The 19,556-nt window shown below is 42.5% G+C and overlaps 1 protein-coding gene across 5 annotated transcripts in view; it reads right to left on the bottom strand.

The window, feature by feature from the left end:
- The window catches only part of mtmr1b (myotubularin related protein 1b), a 94,701-nt gene that overhangs the window by 48,500 nt on the left and 26,645 nt on the right, over positions 1-19,556 (bottom strand). Inside the window, exons 3-8 of one of the 5 annotated variants that reach the window (XM_043705114.1) lie at positions 19,023-19,046; positions 12,784-12,852; positions 10,754-10,829; positions 8,479-8,573; positions 5,502-5,603; positions 3,393-3,494 (exon numbers count right to left, since the gene is read on the bottom strand). In XM_043705114.1, the coding sequence (XP_043561049.1) occupies positions 3,393-3,494; positions 5,502-5,603; positions 8,479-8,573; positions 10,754-10,829; positions 12,784-12,852; positions 19,023-19,046 (468 nt within the window). Of the gene's footprint in view, positions 1-3,392; positions 3,495-5,501; positions 5,604-8,478; positions 8,574-10,753; positions 10,830-12,783; positions 12,853-14,880; positions 16,699-19,022; positions 19,047-19,556 lie in introns of those variants that run through there. The other 4 variants (XM_043705117.1, XM_043705116.1, XM_043705119.1 and 1 more) reach the window with 4 other exon arrangements.

Below are 19,556 nucleotides of genomic sequence, written 5' to 3'. Positions count from 1 at the left end.
AAGAGCACTGGGAGAGGTGGGATGGGTGTGTGTCTGGGTGTGGGTCTGGGTATGGAAAGCAATCTGAGTGAGTTGCAGCAGCTGCACAAAAACAGAAACTGCACCAAGAAGTCACAGGCTTGATAAGTTCACGCCAGAATTCCAAACTGCGGTCATATAGAGAGACTCAAAGTTTCACAAAGAGCAGTGATCAATCTGTGACAAATAAACATACATGTATATTAAACAGTTACCTACACAGTTATATAGCATGGAAACAGACCCTTCGATCCAACTCACCCATACTGACCAGATATCCCAAACTGATCTGGTCCCATTTTACCAGCATTTGGCCCATATCCCGCTTAACCTTGCCTATTCATGCACCTAACCAGATGCCTTTTAAATGTTGTAATTAATGGTGATTATTAATGCAGAAACTCAGTGAATGCTCTGGGGACAGGGTTCAAATCCTGCCATGGCAAATGGAATTTGAATTCAATAAAACACGAATCTAGAATTAAAAGTCTAATGATGACCCTGAAGCCATTGACAATTGTCAGACAAACCCATCTGGTTCAGTAATGTCCTTTAGGGAAGGAAACTGCCATCCTTACCTGGTCTGGCCTAGATGTGACTCCAGACCCACAGCAATGTGGTTGATGCTTAACTGCCCTCTGGGCAATTAGGGATGGGCAATAAATGTTGGCCTAGCCAGTGATGCCTACATCCTGTGAGTTAATAAAGAAAAACAATTGTACCCACCTCCACCACTTTCACTGGCAGTTCATTCCACACGCACACAAGCCCTATGCGTGAAAATATTGACTCTTTGGTCACTTTTAAATCTTTCCCTTCTAACCTTAAATCTATGCCCTCTAGTTTTGACTCCCCCGCCCCTTGTCTGTTCACCCTATCCAAGCCCCTCATGATTTTATAAACCTCTGTAAAGGTCACCCCTCAGCCTCTGACACTTCAGGGAAAAAAGCCCCAGTTTATTCAGCTTCAGCCTGCATCGAGGAAGGGGATTTCTACAAGAAAAATTGTTTGTGAGGCTAACACTGTGTTGCTGTAGCTATAACTGGGGCTAGTCACCACTTTCTATTGGATATATAACAATCATTTAAGCTAAATGTCTGGCTATCATTGGTCATGGTTTTCTGAGAGGCTTGTGCAAGAGCCAGTTTAATAAACCACTTCTACTGACAAGCTTTTCTTTCAGAGAAGAATTGTGAAATAAGATGATAGCAATTACTTGGTCAGCATGTGATCATGCTTCAGGGCAACTGGCCACTGGTTATTTAAACAGGACTACTGCTCAATAGTACAACAGCTCAAATCTTGCTGAAATGTTATTGAAACCTTTCATCCTGCATTCATCAGGACAAATGCAAGAATGCCAATTTTCCAACAATCACAAGCATTTATATTATGGGAGGAAAGGCTGCTCAGGACTTGGTCAAACGACTGATCTGATGAGGCACTGAGTGTATGTGGAAATGTCCCGATTAAAGATTTCAGCAACTCATTGCGCTTTTCAAAAATATTAAGTAAAATTATTCAACAGACAACCAGGCAGGTGGGACTGCTATTGTTTTAATCATGTGACACCATGAATAAAGTTTCAGTGAGTCTTTGCTGCACATAGACTTGCATTTATTTTTGTTTTCTCCAGACAGCATTAACTTTACCTTGGCACAACTGGTTCAGGAGATTGAAAATCTTACAGCCAGGCCGCGAAGGAATTTAATTTACATGAAAGCAAAACCTGCTTTAACCTGGAACTAAAATTGACTTTAGAGAGGAAAAATGCAACTGCATCCTCTCATCTTATGGTGTCTACTGCACGAAGGGTTTCTAACGGTTGATTTCACAGGACGATCATCCCTTCAGATGCGAAATGATGGGTTTCAGCAGCACTCTAACTGCCTTCAAGCTAATGTTACAACTGGCTGAACATAAACTTGGAAGGACTGGGATGACACAAGGTCTCTGCGAGACTGGTACTGGCCTTTCACTCAGAATGAGAAATAAATATTTTGTCTGTGTAATCTATGATTGACAGTGACAAATCGTTCTGCAGAACAACATGCTCTGTCACCGTTAAGCACTGAGCAGCTATTGAGTGTGTCACTGACCTCAAATTACAGAGGCTCAGTGAGCGCATGATTCCCCAGTGTCCACTTTCACTCAATGTCCCCCTCCCACAGCTCCCTAAACAGAGGAACAGTACCCTTTTAAATTGTCAGAAATCCATCTGGCTAATTCCGACCCTAGAATTCACTGTACATAAACTGGTGCTAATACAATCTTTGAAATGATTTATCATCACTGATATTTTAAAACTAATTTTCCAGATTGTTGTCTCCCAGATAGTTTCCAAACATTGAATTTCACTTGAACAATATTCATAGCCCTTTTATAAAATGATGTTTTACCAAGGAAAGGTAAAGATAGCCATTTCATGCATTGAGTGATTGTGTTTGTCTCGATAGTGGTATTTTAGGCAGGATTGTACACAGCATGCTACATGGTCAACATATATTAAAAAGGTATTCATTTGAAGACATGCCTGTCTGATGTGACTTTTAGTAATTTATGCTCTTCTGAAACAACAAAATCAATTGCATTAAAGTAGCACTTCCTGCAAAGTCTGTTCAGAACTGTTTTGGACCTCTGTACTTACTTATAGATAAATTATGAATAAAGTATATTTTCACAATTACAAAAAAAAGTAGGCAGAACAGAAGGCAGCAGGTTTGATTGGGGAATTGGAAAATTCAACAAAGCAGGACTGCATCAGGTCTCAACCCAGAGCTTCAGAGGTCATTGCAAGAGGAGTGTGGCTGGTGGAAATTAGTGAAGGTTCATATTCTGGATTAGTGCCCATAGGTTCCTGGCCAGAATCCACACATGTATCAACTTCAGGCAAGATCTGTGAAGCCCCACATGGTCAAATAACCAACTGGCAGTCAATGCTCAGCAAATGATGGGCACTTACTGGAAGGCTGCTAGAGCCAAGGGGAGGGTGGGGGAAGAAAAGCCTAGAAATGGATGAGAAGATTTAGACAACAATCTACCAACTGGATTTCTCTACAGTGGGAATTGACAGAAATACGATGGGCCTCCTTCTGTCTGGTAATGACATATTGACTGCAACAGTAACTTTGTGTAACAACAGTGCAGGTAAAAGTGCCCTCAGCAGCTAAGCTTCAAACAAATGCACAAGTCACAGCTGTGGTTTGTAACCCCTTGCCAGTGTGCTGTCAACTGTACAATAAAAAGACCGTTGCATTCAAATTGTAATCAGCAATTTACTTTTTAAAATGTCTGACCTGAGCAGCTTATCGGACAGCTAACAGTGTTACACTGACTGAACAGTACAAACACAGCACAACGCCAGGCAGACTTACCAAGTTCTTCGAGACAGGAAAGGCATACTGTGTGAGGTTCTCAAAGATCTCGAGTTTACCATGTTCTTCCTGTTTGTATGCAAACCGCAGATTTCTCATATCCTGTTAACATAGTTGGACAATGTCAAACCTAATCACGTCTAGACTGAAAGCACAAAAATAAAGCTGAAGCCTCTGAGGTTTGGTTGCAACAGGAAATGCTAAATTTCGAGGCTGGAAAATCGAGAAACAATCGAGGTCATCAATGATCTCCCCTCCATCATAAGGTCAGAAGTGGCGATGTTCGCTGATGACTGCACAATGTTCAGCTCAGCACCATCCGTGACTGCTCACACACTGAAGCAGTCCATGCAACAAGATCTGGACAATATCCAAGCTTGGGCTGACAAGTGGCAAGTAACATTCATGCCACACAAATGCCAGGCAATGACCATCACCAACAAGAAACAATCTAACCATCACCCCATGACATTTAATTGCGTTACCATCAATGAATCCCCAACTATCAACATCCTCGGGGTTACCCAAGGCCAGTAAGTGAACTAGACTCACCACATAAACACAGTGAGTACAAGAGCAGGTCAGAGGTTTGGAATACTGTGGTGAGTAACTCCCTCCTGACTCCCCAAAGCCTGTCCATCATCTACAAGGCACACGTCAGGAGTGTGATGGATTACTCCCCACTTGCCTGGATGGGTGCAACTCCACCAACACTCAAGAGCCCAACACCATTCAGGACAAAGCAGCCCCTTGCTTGGCACCACATTCACAAGCAACCACTCCGTCTACTACTCACGCTCAGTAGCAGCAGTGTGTATTATGTACAAGATGCACTGCAGGAATACACCTAAAATCCTTAGAAAGTATCTTCCAAACCCATGATTCGGAGGTGCTGGTATTGGAGTAGGGTGGGTAATGTTAAAAATCACACAACACAATGTTACAGTCTAACAGGTTTATTCAGAGGTACAGGTATTAGCTTTCAAAATGCTGCTTCATCTTGCTCCACAACCACCTGATGAAGAAGCAACGCTTCGAAAGCTAGTGCTTCTAAACCCACGGCCACTTCTATCTAGAGGGGCAAAGGTAGCAGATACATGGGAACACGACCATCTGCAAGTTCACCTTTAAGCCATTCACCCTCCTGACCTGGAAACAGATCACCATTCCTTCACTGTGGCTCGGTCAAAATCCTGGAATTCCCCCCCTAAGGGCAATGTGGGTCTTGCAACAGCACATGGACTGCAGCAGTTCAAGAAGGCAGCTCACCACCACCTTCTCAAGGACTAAGGACGGGCACTAAATGCTAACCCAGCCAGCAATGCCCACATCCCTTGAATGGAATAAAAAAAGCTGCTTTTAAAATGGACAACAAGCACATGGAAGCCAATAATTCTGTAAAATACAAGCATGAGGGAACTGAAATACTCAAAGGACACTTATTTCTCTGAGAGAATACAACCAATTTGTTCTACCGTTTGGTCCACTGTTGAGCTCACAACCCAACACACTCATAGATTGAGGTTCCACGTCATCAAGGAGTAAGACATTCAACCCCTCAATCTCTTCCTTGTGATCACGGACAATCTGCAGTCTAACTCCACACGTATTCTTTAATACCTTAGACTAATAAAAATCCATCCTTCTCATTTTAAAAATTAATAGCTGACCCAGCACTATTGCTGTTTGTGGAAGCAAGTTCTGAACCTTCACGACATTTCATAACGGACTGTTTCCTAACTTCATTCCAGAAATGTCTGCCTCCACATTTCAGACACAGCCCTCCTGTTGTTAAACCTTCCCACCTGACCGCGATATATTCTCCCCATCTATCCCTAGCTGTTCCCCTTAATATCCTGACAAAAGTCAAACCATCCCTTAACTTCCCAAATTCCAAGGACTACAACTTGCATTTGTGTGGCGTCTCCTTGTAAATTAACTCCTGCGCTCACAGTCCCATCCTAAAGCCTGCAATTTACTCCTTCCAAAGCTTTTGAAGGTGCTGTGCTCACAATGTTTTGCAGAGCTCCATGTGTGGTCTGTCCAGCACTTTGTAAAACTGCTTCTACCTCTTTCCAATCACAAGATGTTATAAATAGTAAACATTACCTTGCACACAATTTCCAAGCCACAGGAGTTCTCTTGAATGCCAGCAATTTTTTCGATACGACTCACAACCCCCAGTGGAACATCAAGGGTGAAAGGGGGATCCTGGTTTATAAAAACAAAACTGAGTGAGGGGCAGTTTGTACCATCAGAGAGAAACGGGACAGAAACAAAGCTCTGCCAGTGTTGGAAACCCAAAATAAAAACTCAAAGTGCCGGAAAAACTCAGCAGATCTGGCTGCATCTATGAAGAGAGAAACTGAGTCAACACTGCGAGTCCAGTGACCCTTCTCTGGAATACAGCTCAGTTCCAAAGAAGATTCAAATCAGACTCTTGGAGACAGTGAGAACTGCAGATGCTGGAGAGTCAGAGTGGATAAAGAGGGGAGCTGGAAAAAGCACAGCATAAGGGGAGTCGACATTTCAGGTCGGAAGCTTTCATCAGGACTGAATCAGACTCTTTAAAAGTTAACTTTCTTTCTCCACAGATGCTGCAGACCTGCAGAGTTTCTCCATACCTTTGTTTTTATTTGGAATTTTTTGGTGGTTGTATACTTAATCTCTTCACAACACAGGAATTTAGGAATTGGAGAAGTCCATTTTGCCCTTCAAGCCTGCTCCACCATTTAATGACAACATGGCTTATCGGATTGTGGTTTCAAATCAACTTTCCCATCTGACCCCCATAACCCCTGACCCGCACCATCCCCCATTCCTCAAACATTGAGGACTCTTCACTCCACAATCAATGTTCTCAAAAAGAGATCACAGTTCATTCTGTTTATAGAAGTTGACTGTGCCCAATTTGGCTGTTGCTTTTCATTTATTAAAATAACAACGTGCATTCATATAGCACCTTTCACATCTTAAGATGCCCAAAGGTACTTCATAAAAGCATGAAGTCAAAACTTAACCCCAAATCACAAGATGTTAAGTCAAGAGGATGGACACACTTGAAATGTGGAGCTTATTCAAGAAACAGCTACTGCGGATTCTTGCTAAGTATATAGCTATCAGGCAGGGAGATAGTTGTCAAGAGAGGGAGCCATGGTTTACTAAAGAAGTTGAACGTCATGTAAAGAGGAAGAGGAAGGCTTATGTGAGGATGAGATATGAAGGCTCAGTTAGGGGGCTTGAGAGTTATAAGTTAGCCAAAAAAAGATCTAAAGAGAGGGCTAAGAAAAGCCAGGAGAGGACATGAGAAGTTGTTGGTGGATAGGATAAAGGAAAACCGTCAGGCCTTCTATTGGTATATCAGGAATCAAAGAATGACTAGGGTAAGATTAGGGCCAATCAAAGGTAGTAGTGGGAAGTTGTGTGTGAAATCTGAGGATATAGGGGAAATACTTAATGAATACTTTTCATCAGTATTCACCTTGCAAAAGGGCAATGTTAGTGAGAATACGGAGATACAGGCTACTAGATTATATGTGATTGCAGTTGACAAAGAGGAGGTTTTAGCAATTTTGGAAGATCTGAAAATAGATAAAATCGGTGGGCCAGATGGGATTTACCCTCGGATTTTCGGGGAAGCAAGGGAATGTTGCCACCCAAATTGATAGGATTGTTAAGAAGGCATATGGTTTGTTAGCGTTTATTGGTAGGAGGATTGAGTTTCGGAGCCACGAGGTCAAGCTTCATTTATACAAGGCACTGGTAAGGCCACAGCTGGAGTATCGCATGGAGTTCTGGTCACCGCAGTATGGGTAGGAGGTGGAAGCTTTGGAAAGGGTTCAGAGGAGATTTACCAGGATGTTGCACATATGGAAGGATGGTCTTATGAGGAAAGGCTGAGTGAACTGCGGCTGTTTTAGTTGGAGTGAAGAAGGTTGAGAGGTGACTTAATTGAGACTCATAAGATAATCAGAGGGTTATACAGGGTGGTCAGTGAGAGCCTTTTTCCTTGGAAGGCGAAGGCTAACACGAGGGGACATAGCTTTAAATTGAGGGGCAAGAGATTTAGGACAGATATTAGGGGTGGTTTCTTTACTCAGAGAGTCGTATGGGCATGGAATAGCCTGCCTGCAACAGTAGTAGACTCGATGACATTCAGGGCATTTAAATGGGCGTTGGACATACATATGCATAATAGTGGAACAGTGTAGGTTAGATGGGCATCAGATTAATTTCACAGGTCAGCACAACATCGGGGGCCGAAGGGCCTGTACTGCACTGTTACATTCTCTGTTCTATGTTCAAACAACCGACTCAGGTAGGTTTTAAGGAACATCTTAAAATAGAAGAAGACGAAACGATTTTGGGAACAAATTTCAGGGCTCAAGATCCAAGTGACAGAAAGCATAGCAGCCAACAGATAGATTTTTAATCAGTAAGGGAATCAAGGGTTATAGGAAAAGGTAGGAAAGTGGAGTTGAGGATTATCAGATCAGCCATGATCTCATTGAAGGGCAAGGCAGACTTGATAGGCTGAATGGACTACTTCTGCTCCTATGTTTTCAGTCACAAGGCGTCCAAGTGGGCCCATTACAAACTCATTTCGTTAAGGCCAGAGATGATCACTGTGCACCGAGCACTGAGAGAAATACACTGGATCTCCCCAGGAGTGAAGTGACCTACTCCCCACTGGGACAGGAACAGAACCTTACCATCAGGATGGTCTTATGACCCTCGAGGTGACAAAATGTACAAAGTTGGCACTTACCAGAGCGAAAGAAGTCAAAGCAGCAAATATATTAGATTTTATTTTAAACGGACCATCAACCTATTGGAAAAGCCACCAGAGGATATTGCCACCTCATACTCCGGGACATTTCTTGGAGAAGGATTTGCACAGCTTCTCTTTAATTTTTTCACCGGATGAAATACAAAGCTGCTTCAAGTGTGGGTCTGTCATCAACAGTCAGTGCAAGCTCCCAGCACATTCACAACACGCATTTTATCACCAAAAGAAGACGGGGCAAACACTACCCTGGTATATTGAAGTCTGAGGAGCACACATCATCAGTGCTGTTTAACTTACCCGCTCTACACTTTTGAAGTACAGTTTGTATTCGGTGACAGTGAGCGTCCCACTGATGGCCCCAATGAAAGGACAGATGTATGTGACATCTTTGGCTATGAAGCAAACATACAGATATTATTCGTTAACTCTGCCCATCTACTTTATTCCAGCTGAGCCTTTTGAATTAAGCAACAATCAAAATTGCTGTATTCCTCAATTACCTGCCTGCATAGAAACCCTGCTGTCAAACAAAGTCCACATTAAACCGCTGCCTGTATTGAAAACAGACACGAATCTCTTCAAGTCTTCGCAAGACAACAGGAGGATTTCGCAGGAGAGAAAATTGGAGGCAATTCACAGAAAAGGTTTAACGGGGTTTCTGAAGGTTAGAGGAGAGGGGGAGAGAAGTCTTGTGGTTTGCAATCAGGGAAGCACTTGAATCATGGTGGAGCAGGAAACATGGAGAATCCTGGATTAACCGTGGGGGTAGGGGTGTTCTCCCTGGCTAGACAGACAGTCATTGAGCGAACTGCCAGCTTCTTTTTGGAGGGGCTCGCCAAGCCACGAGCCAATCAGGTGGTGGCAAGAGCTTACCCTGGAATCAAGGCCCCGGGTCAGAGTTCATGCCCATGGGATGTTGCTAGCCAACCAGAGGAGCTTGCTCTTGTACTCAACAGCGCCAAAGGGATCCTGTGGTTGCTGCTGGAAGAACACCCAGATAGGCCAAGGTCAAGTGATATCGAGGATTAAGTGGGATGGGGTTTGTGGGGTGAAGTGGACAACGGATTAACAGCATGGACCAAGTGGGGAACCCCCTTCCTAAGGCCCAAACCCTCAACCAGACACTGCATATTTTCAATCGAGGGATTCCATGCCCCCTCTCAGACCCTTCACACACCTCTTAACTGTGCCAGTCAGCTGTCCATTAGTTACATACTGAGAGAGTGACCTATAGTTGGGTTACTGTTGGCATCAGCCAGGACAGGGTAGGCGATTGAAGTCTTTGAGTGAGTATTACCTGGCCACACTAGGGCCTCAATTGGGAGTGGGACTGGAAGTTCAGCTATGAGTCTCCCTGCCCAGACTTAAGTCTGGAGGAGGTGCAAGGCAGTAGGGTTCAACTATGACACCATCCTGCTGATTCAATGGAGTTCCAGCCACAGGCAAGAGCAGACAATTCCACCGATGGAGTCAGGAACTTTGCTTTGAATCCTATAATGGCCAACTGCAGGGTAAGACTGCAAGTGAGGGAGGTAAGTGAGGATGAAGATCTTGGAGCTGATTGTGAGGGCATAGAAGTCACGGGCAGAATGTGTGACGGAAACCGTGGGCGATAGTGCGATGGGACAATACTTTTTGGGAAAGGGCTTAGTGACGTGAGTTCTGAATTACCGGAAATTTGTAAAATTGAAATATTTCACTGCTGAGCACACCTCAATAGCTCCACTTGTACTAGCTCTGCCGAATACAAATGTGAGCTACACAGACCTAGAAACCCTAGGTTTGTTGTCCAGTCTGTACAGAGTTCACAGTTCTCCGCCTGCACAGAAACACCCCTGCTCCTTCTCTCTTGTTTACAGGAAATGAGGACAGATAGAGCGAGGGATCCACTGCTCTCATTATCCACTAGTTGCTGTTGGGCAATGCGCACACACGTCATGAATTGGGTGTAAAACATCACTGATGAACAGCCTGTCGATTCACATTTGCCCAGCTCATACATGGGGGGGGCTGGGTATTTAAGTAAGTACTCGAGAAGGCAGCGATGTGGATATCAAATTAAAAACTAACACCCAGACTTAGATCATTCAAGAATAGCGCTTTGATTACACAATACATTTAACCATCAATGATAAAAGATTCCAATTATCACTGGACTCTTCAAAAAAAAATTCTATGAAAGCACAGTAAAACAAAAATCTGGTCAATTACTGTACACAGTTGGCTTCAATTGAGACTTTGTATAAGGCACCAATCTCAAGGCAAGGCTGAGGCAATTTTGCACAAATTTAAAACACTGAGCTCTCAACCATTTTGCCTGTCGGAGGTTTAGGGTCCCTGGAAACGGGAGGAGAAAGTGAGGTCTGCAGATGCTGAGATCAGAACTGAAAATGTGTTGCTGGAGAAGGGCTTATGCCCGAAACGTTGATTCTCCTGTTCCCTGGAAACGGGAGCCAATATGACTTTTGGTGTTTTTTTCAAAGGAATGCTATTATTCATTTTGGTCAATTTAAGCTTTTCTTCAAAAGAAAAGTTGAACGACTACTTAGAAACATAAAATACAGAAACTTACCAATTGCTTTGATAGCTTCCCCTGGAAAAAGTGGTGCCTCCTCCATTTGAGCAAGTTTATTTCCATCCCTCAGCACCTGACAATTAACCAAACCCAGTTAAAGGCACAGCCCACCCATTACTCTCACCTTCTTCGCACACATTCTGTCACCTCTCTTTCTCCATCTCTTAATAAAGTGGCTCCAGTGTTACCTAAACCTGTCACAGTTTCCTCCCACCCACCCACTTGGAAATTTCAAAGCTATTTCACAAATTCAAATTAAAATCGCCCCTTCCTTTCATATTTTACATTAATCTGAAACAGTAAATCCACTACAAAATAATAAGGGAATTGAAACAAATGGTTCAGAGCAGATTACTATGAAATAACACATCTTTTTCTTTGTCACGGCTTTCAGGCCATCAAAGAAAGGCAGTTTAAATTAACAGCAATATCTGTGGCTTTAGTCTGGGATGTTTGCCCCCAACCCTGCTTACAAAGCTTGGTTTAATTAACAGCATGATTTCTGCAGTTACAGTGTGCAAATCTTTCAGGTTGCTACCTTACTGACATAATATTCTCTTGTTTCTGAACAGGTGACCACGTTCAAAAGTCAAAACCGGGACAGATTGAGAAGCCACAGAAAGGGGGTCTGACACATTGGAAAACCAATGTTCAGGAAGGAAAGGCAGCTGAAGGTGGGAGACTCTGCAATGATGGCATCCCTGGGGCTATGTTCCAAAGTAGGCAACCCTGCTATTTAGATCATTTAAAGGTGTAATCAGTTGTGGGGCAATCAGCATCCACAAGATCAACCAATCAGCTCTGATGAAGAGTCATCTAGACTCGAAATGCTGGCTTGTTCTCTCTCCACACATGCTGCCTGACCCGCTGTGATTGCCAGCATTTTTTGTTTTCAGTACATATTCTAGCATCCGTAGCAATTTGCTCCCAGAGGGTGACAGGTCTCTGGGAGAGAACAAGGAGCAAATGTTAGGAGGCATGCAGGTCTGCTGCATACAATGGAATGTGACAGGCAGGACAAAATTTCATACAGATGTCCTCCCTCAAGACAAAACAAAGGTGGAAACTAGGAGTTCTGAACTACTTGTAGGAAACTGTTGAGACACTGAGCACGTTTAGTGAAGATCAGGGACTGTGCTGGAGAAAGCAGGCCTTATGGTCACCCTCACTTCTGATCATTAACCTTATTCTGTTGATGATGGATGATTGCAGTCCGTTCTGCGGATACAGCGCAGAATAATAAAACATCTTGAATGTACATAGTACCTGCAGTAATTTAGCATAACAGGATTAACATTATACATGCTTTTGCGTGGCATGAATGCGGATGAACAGCCAATCCCTCACAAGCACAGCATGAGCCTTTTTTCTTCTGCCTTAGTGGTGTAGAATTCCATTACAGAGCAGCTCAATTACTCCATTACATCAAACTAATGAATTAACCTCACTGAAGCATTTTATTGCGATATATGCACATTCCATTTCACAAACATACATATTTATATAATGCATTGTTAGAAAGCACTGCACAGTTCATGGTTTGCTTTAGTAACACTGTGGAACACTGCTAATCTGAACCCTGTACACTTCAGCACTCTGAACTGAGAGCTCGCTTTGTAAACAGCATCACAGTTGGATATGGGCTCCAATATATTTTTAAGTTGAACACCACCCCCAAACAATCAAGAGAATGATCGCCCTTACTGTTGGTCTTACAGTGACTGCCAAGCTGAGAGGCACAAGAAACTGTAAGTAAAGCACAGTATGCAGCGAAGATTTGTGCAGTTTAATCAATTCAGATTAGCACTGTCCTGCTGAATCATGCAACACAGAATGGGTACTTTTGGTCGGAGACGAGAGAGCAGTTTGCTGACACGGATTTTTGTTTTGTTTTGAAAACCAAAATACCTGCATGCAATTCATTCATTGGTAGGTGCTGGTTAGCTGAAGTCAGCTACAGGTTTAAGGAGAGTGGTGGGGAAGAAAAAAAAAATCACACATTTTCAATAAAGAGAAAGATCACTTGCCAAGGATTGAACACCCAGTTCAGGGTCAGCATCAGAATGGGAGGACCCATTGCAGCCATCCTGATTGTCCTGCAGATCAACGTCAGCAGTGGGGCGGAGGGGGGAAGCAGGGGAGCATGCACAAGGTGAGAGGTAACATATGTTACAGTTTACTAACGTGCAAACACTACAGCAAAAGGAATAGCTAGTACACATTGGGGAGCAATTTTACAGACTTTCCTTCCTTTTAAAAAAATGTACATTTTACACTGAGTTAAACAAACAAAATAAAGCTTTTTAATTCAATGCAACAAAAAAGGTTTGAACAGCTCACATCTATTGACTAAAATCAACAATGATAATGGGAAACAGCATGAAAAATACAAATGGAATAGACTGGGTTTCTGCCTTCGAGCTTTGGAACTGGTGGTATATGCCCTGTATGCTGTTTGAATACTGGGTCTCAGGGTCTCCCTTTAGCTGGTTCATAATTGTCCTGCTATGAGAGGTGTCAGGATTCAGTATGGTCCACAAGATGCCAGTGCCAGATTTTGCTGATTTCCGATCAGTGGACGAGAACTGGAAAACTGATGCCAGTGGACTGTTCGAGTTATTCTAAAACCTGGACAGAGAATCCAGAGCTGGGATTCGATCCTGCCTTGTATGAGCTTAAGGATCAGTAATGACACTGGAGAACTGCCTTGTTTTGGGTATCAGGGTTACAACTGCACTGACAAGCCAAAATTCTACTCACAGGCTGCATTTAATCTAAACTAGTCAGATTTTAACATTAAAGAACTTTTTAAAATATTCTGATTTTAAACTAAATGTTATTGGTCCTCACAGAATGTCTTACAACGCAGGCCATTTGGCCCATCTTGACTGCACCAGCTCTTCAAACCAGCATCATTACCTCATGCCAATCTCTTGCTTTTTCTTCATGCCCTTGCACACTATTTCTATCCAAATCACCATCCAATGTCCTTCTTGGATGCCTCAATTGAACCTGCCTCTGCCATACTACCAGGCAGTGAATTACACACCTTAACTCCTCGCTTCACTCTTGTTTCATTTGCACATCACTTTAAACAACGTCCTCTTGTTCGTGATCCTTTTACAACTGGGAATAATTTATAGTCATACAGACCCTTCAGTCCAATTCATCCATGCTGACCACATTTCCCAAACTAAATTAGTCCCCCTTGCCTGTATTTGACGCATATCTCTCTAAACCTTTCCCATCCATGTACCTGTCCAAATGTCTTTTAAATGGTGCAACTGTACCTGCATTTACCACTTCCTCTGGCAGTTCATTCCACATACAAACCACCGTGTTTGAATTTTCCCGATCTACTCTAACAAGCCTGCTCATGATTTTAATAACCTCAAAATCAGGTCTCCTGTCAGCCCGACCTTCTTTTCATAAACAACAGTCCCAACTTCTGCAATTTCCCCTCACATGCATGAGCTGCGATGAAAACGACAATACAGAAATTTCAGCAATCACTTATTTAATAAATCATTCAGTGTTTGAACGTGTCCCTGCTTACCATAATGTCTCATGTTTAAAGTTAGTGATAACTGAACACCAGAACCACAGTTAACTCAGAGTGGAGGGTGTAGCTGCTCTAGATCAAGGTTGTTCTACTCCAGACATGTGTTATGACATCTCTGAACAGGTTGACTAAAAAATATCTACGAACAACAATACATTTAAACCCAAGGATGTCAAGATAGAATCTCCTCCATGCCCACCAATCATTCTGCCTCCTCTCCATAATGCAGTCAGCTCTTACCCTTAGGGCACTGACCAGAAATACCTAGCATCCCCAATTGAAAGTTCCAGCACAGAACATTCAGAAACAACAAATCCAATCTCCTTTAGGGATGAACCAACCGAAAAGTGGCTTCAAAAGCATAGCCCTCTTCTTGGACTTCCTAATGTTAACCATTTCACTATTTCTACAAGGAATTGTATTCCAAAACGATCACCTTTCTGAAGATCTGTAAGCTAAAAATCTATTAACTGTCACAATACACATCTTAAATCCATTTCTGACCCACAGAAAGGGCCGTTTCAAAATGAGAGAGAAAATAATTAAAGCAAAATACTTTCACCTTCCATCCAGACTGCACGCCTTGATTAAAAAAACCCCGCATTTATCATAATAAGTGCAAAGCTATCACTTCAATCGATATTACAACAGAATGATTCATTCAAACGTCTTAAGTATACTTTTGTGTGTTCAGAGTACTGAATTTCACCTCAAATGAGTCTTTGTGAACTTCACCTGCTTTGAAATAAATGGTTCAAGTTATACACTGCTGATGATTACTTCCGGCCTAATTTTCACTAACCAGGAGGGTCCAATTGAACTGCTGATTGCAACAACTACCAATTTCAAGTTTCAAACTGACCCAATATTTCAATAACTCTACAGAGTGTGCAGAAGGGAAGGGTTTTTTTATATACAATATGATTTACAATCTGTAACCAATTTAGGCAAAATGCTCTTTTACTCTGACAATAAAGAATTACTTAGGTGTGAATCAAGAGGAAGAACATCACAATGATTGGCATTAGGTATGTGTCATCGAGGGTATTTGTAGCACAGTGGTAATGTTCCTACTCTAAACCTGGAGGCCCATGTTCAAGTCTCCCCTGCTCCTGAGCTGTGTAACAACATCTCTGAATGGGTTGATTCGGGAAAAAAAAAATCTGTAAACATGGAGGGTTTATTTAATATTGAATTTGAAACAGACTAACAAAAAAAAGGAAGAATATTACCCTGCCTAATGTTGTACTTAAACATCTCTTTCAAAGGCATCACAAATATCAAGTTTACAAATGTGTATGCGATGAGCTGGTTCTGGGAATATATTGGTATTACCTGTTTGAGATAATCCTACGGTATAACAAGCAGTTAGTGCAAAATATTCACTGGTAATATTCATTTTAAGAAGTTGCCTCACTAGTTTTTATTCCTGCTCCAAGTTACAATATTTTAAATCAGTTATTCAGTTAACCGGAGGATCCCAGGGCTTCAGGAGATGCTATTCATTTGAAAACAACCACCAACACTGACTCTCCTGAGAAGTTACACAAACACTGATCGACTCTAACATACAAGTTATTTACTTGGGCCATCAAGTCTATACTAACACTCAGCAAGGACAATCCAGTAAATCCAACAGCCACACACTGAATGTTGAACCCCTTCAAGTACTTATCTAAATCCCTTCCTCCCTCCATCATCCTTTCAAACGTCACAAACTAAATCCTCTGGATACGCTGCAGAAAATTGTTTCACTTCATCTCAGATTCAACTCTTTTGACTGGTTAATATCGTCTAGCAGTGTCTTTGGACTCTCAATCTTTCTGTGAATGGGAACAAATTCGTCCTGTCTACTTTGCCTAGAGACATCACGGTTTAGAACAATCTCTGTTAAATTTCCTCTCAACCTCCTGTTCTCCACGGGAATAACTCCAGCTTCCAATGTATCCATTTCACTGAAACCCCCATCCCTGACAGCATTTTATAAATCTCTTCTGCACCATTCCTAAGAGAGTGGCATTCTTCCTAAAGAGCAGTGCCCTGAGCTATACACGATATTCCAATTAAGACCGAACTAATGGTTTGCAAATGTCCACCGTAAAGTCTTCAGTATGCTTTTATTTTTACAGACCTGAATCCTGCTTGCTTTTTCAATCAACGTCTCAACCTAACCTGTCAGCTTCAATGAGTTATGCACATATATCCCTTATGTCCATGCCCCGCTATTGCTGGAGAGGGAGCACACCATGTCCTGCAGTTTGCTTGAGGCCTTATATGACCGATGGGACCTGAAAGTTTATCTGCAAGCCCAGAACAATATTTTAATTTAAATTAATAAACTTCCTTTAAAGTTCTGATTTATATTATTGTATGTCTTTAAAGGGCTGTTAATTTAGTTGGTTTGTTTTATTTGATATTCATTAGATTCCCTACAGTGTGGAAACAGGCCATTTGGCCCAAAAGGTCTACACCGACCCTCCGAATAGTGACCCACCCAGACCCGTTTCCCTCTGACTAGTGCACCTAATACTATGGGCAATTCAACATGGCCAATTCACCTGCCCTGCATATCTTTGGACTGTGGGAAGAAACCGGTGCACCCGGAGGAAATCCACGCAGACACGGGGAGAATATGCAAACTCCACACAGACAGTCGCCTCAGACTGGAATTGAACGTGGTGCTGTGAGGCAGCAGTACTAACCACTGAGCCACCGTGCCGCCTTCAAAAATGTAGAATCATAGAATCACTACAGAGTAAAAAGTAAAACCCCTATTCCAACAAACACATTCTTACTTATTTTGTTGCTGTATGCAAAACCTATGCTTATGGTTGCAGTCTTTGGATTAGAGTTCCTAGAAGCTGAAATACTAATAGTGTACTATTACTCAAGAGCATTGCACAGAGTGAGTTGATCCTGACAGGGGGATTGTACTGTAAAATGTCAATACTAAGTGAAGAGTGTCAGGCAGTGTGCCAGTGTTTCTGATGGGATTTCGGTGACTGTCAGTAACTACAGAAAACATCACCAGCATGTCTATATTTTTAATCAGGGTCACAGAGCTCTGACACTATGTACAGAGACCTCAGGGCGTTCAGTCATAATTGTTCATGCAGAAGTTTATATACCACACGAGCCTCCTCCTACCTCATCTATTCCATTCCTTTCTCCCTCATTTGTTTAACTACTTTCCCTTCAATGTAACTAAGCTACTCATCTCAACTGGGGTGGTTGCAAGTTCCACATTCTCACTATTCTTTGGGTAAACAGATTCCTCCCGAATTCCTAATTGGATTCATCAGTTGCTATTGTATAGGTATGCGGCCCAGGTTTGGTCTCTCCATAACTGGGATCAATTCCCATGTTCCTACAGGGTGGTACAGTGGTTAGCACTGCTGTTAGCACAGGGACCAGAGTTCAATTCCAGCCTTGGGCAACTGTCTGTGTGGAGTTTGACCATTCTCCCCATGTCTGTGTAGGCTTCCTCCGGGTGCTCGGGTTTCCTCCCACAGTCCGAAGATGTGCACATTAGGTGGATTGGCCATGCTAAATTAGCCCGTACTGCCTAGGGATCTGCAGGCTATAGGTGGGTTAGCCATGGTAAATGCTGGGTTACGGGGATAGGGAGTGCTTTTTGGAGGGTCAGTGAGACTCAATGGGCCAAATGGCCTCTATCTAAACTGTTGGGATTCTATGATTCTACCCTCTCCATCCATTACATAATCTTAAAGGCCTCGATCAGGTTACTCACTAATGCCCCCCTTTTCGATTTTTTCTTTCTGCTATCATCCTCATCAATCTTTTTAAAGTGCTTCAGTGCCTCTATATGCTTTAACTTGCAGCCTAGACTACTCCAACTGTGGTCTCACCAAACATTTACATAAAATTAACATAGTTTCTCTACTTCCAAATTCTATGCTTGCAGCTTCATGTTTTGCTTTTGTTACAGCCTTAATGAACAGTGTCTTAGTGAGCTGTATCTCTCAATTGCCCCTCTTTTTTTTAATCTAACCAGAATTAATCGTCTCCTTGTCCCTCCTTCACTAAGACCTCATTATTTTGTACACATTGATATTCACTTGGCAATTAACACAGCCATTCTGCAGATTAATCAACCCTTTGCCAACATCTTCCTCAGTGTTAACCATAAATCCCTTAGTTCGATGTCATCACCTGGGACGAGTCTGTATTTTAAGTGTGGTTTCTGTGGCTGTGTTGCGACTTGAAGACACAATCATTTGAAACCAGCCCAACTTCAATTGTTCTGTGAGCATTTAACAGTGGTTCTCACGATCAATGTTACAAAATCAGAACTGAGGGAAGTTTAGAAAGCAAGCAGGTTGTACCCACCAGCCTGCTTCACACCAAAGCAACAGGCTTCAATTTAAAGGTCTGGGGATAGGGGCGATCTGTTACACTATTACATGCTTGGAGCAGGAATGACACTGGCTGAGAGCAAATCCTTGTGCTACAAATTTCCACAAAGCTACACACATCAACTTGGTCAACGGCAGTTTTGTTTTAATAAGCACTGCAAAAGTTGAAAATCCCACTCCATTAAAAGGAGGCAGAAAGTATAAGTTTTACTGACACTAAAACACAGGAAACATGAGGCCAAACACACTGGAAGCTTTGCGTCAGAGTACAAGAGACAAACAGGAAAGAAGAGAAGCCTGCTATGCTCCTGATTTGTTTCATCCTTACCCTTAGATTAGGCCTCCTGAGACCCTGTTAGTTAAAATACATTAACAAGAAGTCAATAAAGGACATTCAGTATCCCGGTCAAAGTCTCTCAACATTGAATTTTCCTCATCCCTGTCCAGTGACATCAAAAACAAAATAACATTACAAAAGCAATGAAATCCACAATATAACTCGTCAGTTTGTCACTTTTGCACCATTTAGCAGTAATCATTCAGAGAGGGCTCACAGGGTGAAGTGGGTGAAGCCGTGAGGATAACAGCAGACAGTTTAGCTGTAATCTTTTTGATCTATGTGTTAGTCCTGGTGAGCACTGTGATCACACAAGTCTCCCAGCAGCATGCAAACACAGGCAACACAGTGCTTCAATAGGCCATTACTCTGAGGCACTTTAAGACAGAGAGGGAGAGAGACTGGGGGATGTGGCCTATTGTTTGCAATTCCCTATACAGAGAGTTCCTGATGTCAAACAACAAGCAAATACAGAAAACATCCCATGGGGCTTGTTCTTTAGCAGGAGTTTGAGCCCAGGCCTCC

This window comes from Chiloscyllium plagiosum, chromosome 15, assembly GCF_004010195.1.
Source record: "Chiloscyllium plagiosum isolate BGI_BamShark_2017 chromosome 15, ASM401019v2, whole genome shotgun sequence".
Classification (NCBI taxonomy): Eukaryota; Metazoa; Chordata; class Chondrichthyes; order Orectolobiformes; family Hemiscylliidae; genus Chiloscyllium; species Chiloscyllium plagiosum.
Note: the sequence above shows the minus strand (reverse complement) of the source record. Positions and strands in the feature narration are given on the sequence as shown.